Source organism: Girardinichthys multiradiatus, chromosome 18 (assembly GCF_021462225.1).
Source record: "Girardinichthys multiradiatus isolate DD_20200921_A chromosome 18, DD_fGirMul_XY1, whole genome shotgun sequence".
Classification (NCBI taxonomy): domain Eukaryota; kingdom Metazoa; phylum Chordata; class Actinopteri; order Cyprinodontiformes; family Goodeidae; genus Girardinichthys; species Girardinichthys multiradiatus.
Genome location: NC_061810.1, coordinates 31,163,210 through 31,169,209, shown reverse-complemented (window position 1 = coordinate 31,169,209; position 6,000 = coordinate 31,163,210). Strand labels below are relative to the sequence as shown.

Below are 6,000 nucleotides of genomic sequence, written 5' to 3'. Positions count from 1 at the left end.
GGTTCTGCATTTAGCTCTATCCGTTTTCTATCAACTCTGACCAGTTTCCCTGTTGTTGCTGAGGAAAAGCATTCCCATAGCATGATGCTGCCATCACCACAGTTCACAATGACAAAGATATGTTCAAGGCGAAGTACAGCGTTTCCACCCCACACAGTGGGCCAAAATGTTCATTTCTGCTCTCATTTGACCAGAGCACTTCTTCCACACGCTGGGTGTGTCCCCTACATGGCTTGTCGCAAACTGCAAACGGGTCTTCTTGTGGCATTTATTTCAACAACATGGCCTCCTCCCCACTGTTTTGGTCTTCATGATTTTGTTTGTTCACTAATGTTCTCCAACTAACCTCTGAGACATCGCAGAACAGCTATATGTATACTAAGTTTGAATTACACGCAGTTGGACTGTCTTTACTAATTTGGTGACATCTGAAAGCAGTTGATTCCTCTGTAGATTTATTAAAGGGGTTAGAGTTAAGCAGGCTGAATAAAAATCACTGCATAATTTTCAGATTATTTTGGTAACAAAAAAGTAAAACAAGTATAATTTTACTTTTACTTTTCAACTATGCACTAAATTGTTTTGGTCTATCACGATATACCAAAGGAACATGTTGTGTTTTGCAGTTTATATGTAACAAAATGTAAAAAATTTACTGTAACCCATAGTATTATAAAATCCTTAATAATTATTCAGTGGTTTGTTTCATGTATATTCACAATGGCCAAGTTCTGTTGAAGTCCAAAGGTGTGGACAGCATCCCGAAAAGCTTAAATCAGGCAGTTTGTCTTCAGTTTTCATTACCCACAGTACTTTCTCTTCTTTATCAAAGCAAATAACATCCAAACTACTTAAACAGCAGCCTCATGTGTGACATCAATTCAGCTGTTGTGAAACAGGAAGAAAATCGGGGAGATTTTTCTTTTTGTCTTTCTAATGCTCATTAAATGATTGGAGATGAGAGCCTTGAGAAATCTTTCTAAAAATAGACACTTTGCATTTATTTATAATACTGCTGGCTGGGTAAGACTTTACAGTTCCATGAACAACAATTACAGCACAGCTTGAGCCCAAGTGCTGTCAATCAAAATATGCTACTTTCACTTACCAGAAGATGTAAAGGCTGATATTATGACAGCAAGTAAGAGCCTTGTAATTCACAAGTAAAAATCTTTGATTTTGAGCTCCTTTCAAACCACAAATCTAATCACAAGAAAATGAGAGTTTTCAAGTTGTTCATTTTTTTAATTCGCACTTTGTCCCTCTTTTTTGTTTGTTTTTCTTTATTTTTTTACAGTGGCATAGTTGAAAAATGAATAGTCAATACTGAGAAATAAAGCAAACCTCAGACACCCTCCATAAAAAGCAAATTAATTACAGCAATTCAATCTTTGTACAAAATGACTATTTATAGCATCATATGGAACCAATAAAATATCATGTATGAGCATTGGCAATGTGGTTCAATTTCTTTGATACAATGACTATATACAATTAGAGGATGTTTGATTCACCAATGCCTCAACATGTCATGTCAGGTCATGTACTGTTTGCAGCAAACTCAAAGGCCATAACGGTGATCCTTGTACTGTTCTTGAAGATAAATCACACAATTAGAAAATGGAAAAGGTAATGTCAGACAACTACTTCAGTGTTAACAACAATAACACTAATTAATATAGTATCATATAATAAATCTGAATAAGTCATAATAATAAATACATAGTCTTTTTTTCAATTTTAAGCAATTCATCAGAATCCCTGTTTGAAGACAGTGTGAAAACAGTCAAAGTGACAGGAATGGAATGTATTCCTCTTCCGTTTACTGAAAATATCTGATGTGCTGTACTTGCACCTTTTCATGTGTAGTCTGTTTTTGCTTTGTTGACACATTGAAATGTTTCAGATCATCAAACGTTTAAAAGACAAGCTGAGTAAATACAAACTGCTCTTTTTAAATGATAAATTCATTTATTAAAGGAGAAAGCTACCCAGACCAACTGTATGTGACAAATATTTACCCACTAAACCAAATAACTGGTTGCTTTGTCAACAATGATTATCATCAAGCATTTGTGTTATCTGGCAATGAGTCTTTAACATCGCTGTGGAGAAACATTTTGCTTGCAACTGGAGGGTTTATAAACATGAACAGCTTGTCAAAGCATCTCAATTTGATTTAAATCCAGACTTTGACTAGACCACTTCAAAAGGTGTCTTTTGAGCCATTATAAGGTGTACTTGCTTTCATGCTTCAAATCATTGTCTTGCTGCATAACCCGAGTGAGCTTAAGCTTAAGGTCACTGACTGATGTCTGGATATTTTCCATACGGATTCTCATGGTTCCTTCAATCAGAGCAAATTTTCCTGCTCTGAAAGCAGCAAAGCAAACCCACACAACCACACCAGCATCACCATGTTTGACTGTGGGTGAGATGTTCTTTGTTTGAAATGTTTTATTGGTTTTACGTCAGATATAACAGGATGTACACTTTGCAAAAAGCTCCACTATTCTTAATCCACAGAAAAAATTCAAAAATGTTGCTGGGATAACCAGGATGTTTTTTGGGAAATGTGAAATAGTCCTTTGTGCTATTTTTGTCAGCACTGGTTTTCTGGAACTCTTCTATGGATGCCATTTCTTACTGTTGAATTATACAAAAATACCTTGTATTTTCAAATACAAGCGTAGCCTGCAGTACTTTTGATGTTCTTCTGTGACTTCCTGTATTAGCTGTAGATGTGCTTTTAGAGTAATTTTGGTAGACTGGCCACTCCTGTACAGGTTTACCAGTGGTCAATGTTTTCTCCATTTTTGGATAACAGGTATGACTATGGTTCACCAGAGTCAGAAGGCCTTAGAAATGGCTTTGTAACCATCTGCAGACTGATAGATGTCAATCACCTTAATCATCATCAGTGAACTGGGGCATAATGTGTGACTTTGTGAGATGTTTTAGCCTACTTCGTGCTGTCACACAGGTTTTATTTAAGTGATTTATTGATTCTATGTGTCTGACTGTAATCAGAGCTGGGTATGGCAAGTGAAACTGAACAAAAAAATTGCGTTGTGACTTAATAAGGGGAAAGTAGGCGGGGTGTTACTTTTTTTTTAAATAGGACCAGGTTGGTTTGGGTAGAGTCTAAAAACTAAAAACTCATTTTTCAGGTTATCTTTGTCTAAAGTTAAAACCTCTCTGATCTGAAACATTTGTCATGAGAAAAAAGCAAAAACAGAAGAAATCGATCAGGGGGCAGTTACTCTTTCACAGCACTGTACATGCCTTGTGGCAAAACAAACTCTGGTTAGATAAATGGAGAAAAAAATCAACAGATGCTAATATACAAAACGTAATGTGCCAGGGATCCCAAGATTCAACAATATTTTTCACAAATATTCACGTTAGCAAAGTATTGTACAGCAATATCCACACATTAAGCATAGTTATTGTTCAATAAAATTCAACATAAATAATAAAACCTCCAAAGTTCCACTCATTCAGTTTGGATTTTACATTAAATAGCCAACCAAAAAAACAAATATTCCTGATCCATTACGATGACCAAAATCTTTATTTCACGTCGGACTCCATCTCTCCATCTAGACTCGTTTTGAATCCTGAGACAAGATACAGTTCACGTATTTTTCCTTCTTTTTTAGTCCTCAGACTTTGTGCTTTAAATTTCTTACTTTCATAGTATAAAATAACAGGATACGAGACAACTGAAAACATATAAGTGTAAGATTATACACCCTTGTTAAGAAGGAGATGGTTTCATTTTAGGACAATTGTGTAGATTGTGCTTCTACAGTTTGTCATATTAAAGTGTCTGTCATGTTATGTTACACATTATGGCTGTGGTAGGATAACATCCGGGTGACATCCAAGACAACTGCTTAATTCAGAAGGAAATGTCTTATGTAAATGTTTGATAAACTGATGCATGTCATCTATTCTCTTCTCAAAGTAAAACAATTTGAAAAGCTCAACCTTGACTGTCTTAAAATTGAGCACATCTTTTGTCCCTTCTGTGTTTAAAAAGTGTATTAGTTATGTTAGAAAATAAAGAAAATTGTTCACGTAGTCAAGGCAAGAAATGCAGAAAAACGTCTCATTTAGGCAACAGAAAACTAAAATCCAATCCAACTTTTAGTTTGTATTGATTACAAAAGGAGAAAGCTGTTTTAAAGTCATGTTAAACCAAGCATGAGTTTTCTGGAAAAGAAAAGTGAGGAGTAAACCCAGATCATGTTGTGACACTGAGGCAGCTCGAAATTGCATGTCTCTTGTTGAACGTTGAAACAAAGGAGAAAGGAGCAAGAGGTCTAAATGAAGTACTCCTTCTTTTCCTCTGCATGCACATGATTTCCCTCAGCATTGATAATAGCCGTGTCAGCATCGGGGGCATCCTCTGCTCCTTTGGCCTCATGTGTTAGATATGTTCCTGTAAATATATATGCAGGGAAATCAAAAGTCCACCAGTAGAAAAGTTCAAAGCATCTTTTCATTTAATCCAAAAACAATGCAAGTGACCTGTTTTACCTTTATGTCTAGCCAGATATCTACCAAGAACTATTATCAAACACAAGGTGATGAAGACCACGACTGCAACAACACCGCCGATTAAAGCATGGTCAGGCCCACGTTGTCCTAAAGCATTAGGATCTGAAAGAAAACAGTGAGATGGATGTGGAAGGACAGAATTAACTGAGAGATGCCACAGTTTTATGCAGCTTTTGGCATTTAGAAAACTTTCAAACTAAATATATGGCTACGGTAATTATGCTGATATAATCTCAGATGTAGATGTAAATTTTTAAGAGCTTTTATCATTTTTTTTGAGCCAGAAAACCTGAAAATCGAGAAAGTATCAAGCCAAAATATAATTGCCGTTGGCCTTTTCACTGATTTTCAAAGAGGGTAGAAATTTTAAAGCTCACTTTTCTGAAACTAAAATAGACTTTTATGTCACACCCACTAAAACAGGATGGCACTGTTAAGATAATGAGATTGCACCAATGGCACTGTTTGGAAATCACAGCCGTTTTCTTGACAACAAAATAAATGAAATCATTTTATTGGGAATTTGTTAAATGGGCAGCTTATTCTCTACACAGAAAAAAGATGAAGTGAGAACTTTTGCTACAGAGATAATCTTCACAGGAAAACAGTTTAATAAAAGCAAACGGATGAAGAGGTACATTTTTTTGCCTCAGAATTATGAAGCAAGCATGATGTTAAGGGGGAACTAACTGCAGACAGACCTAAAGAGTTTGAGTGGTCTGACGCAGGGAAACTGTTATGAATAAAACACAGACTTATGTGTAGAGAGGTGAAAACCAGTGCATGGCTTCCTAATGCAATGCAAGCTATTTTGGGGACACAGTTGTTTGGAAGATCACACTGATACATGACTCTGCATATCAGATGCTGGTCAGAACTGGAACAGTTCTATCAGAGGGCTGCTTGAAGTTTTGTGCTTTGAAGTACAGTTTTTGACACAAGTGGTCGTTCCCCACTGTGGTTAATTATGGGCAAGCTGGACTCATGTTAGCTCTTTTTAAAAATCCTCAACAGTACCAGATTGTTAGGTCTCGAAGCTACTGCTCTCAGACAACAATTCTTCTGGCCTCCTGCTCCTCACTGGTTGAATCATCATATTAAATCTTCACTTTATGAATATTTTTGCCATTACTACTTTTGTCTTGGGTGGCCATTGGGTTATGCACTGATGGCTGAGTTTAAAGTGTCAAAATTAACTTTGAATTGCAACCATATATATAACTATATTACTACCACGAGCTACAACCTTGAACACAACTGAAGAACAACATTTGTAGAAATTATATGTGCCTAGTAAGCTAGTGAACAAAACAAGGTCCCAAGTTATTTTTTGTCATAATTTGTAAAGGAACCTGCCTCTCTCAAAACCTTTTATTTTCCTGAACTGTACAAATAACCACAAATACAACCATAGATATATATAACTAGCTATCA

General features: G+C 36.0%; 1 protein-coding gene across 3 annotated transcripts in view; it reads right to left on the bottom strand.

Annotated features, from left to right (window-relative positions):
* Positions 1-1,224: 1,224 nt before the first annotated feature.
* Positions 1,225-6,000, bottom strand: part of cadm2b (cell adhesion molecule 2b) — a 238,321-nt gene continuing 233,545 nt past the window's right edge. For all 3 annotated transcript variants that reach the window (XM_047391447.1, XM_047391445.1, XM_047391446.1), the window contains 2 exons: positions 4,546-4,668; positions 1,225-4,447 (listed from right to left, as the gene is read on the bottom strand). In XM_047391447.1, coding sequence (XP_047247403.1) covers positions 4,329-4,447; positions 4,546-4,668 — 242 coding nt within the window. In that variant the 3' untranslated portion in view covers positions 1,225-4,328. The remainder of the gene's footprint in view (positions 4,448-4,545; positions 4,669-6,000) is intronic.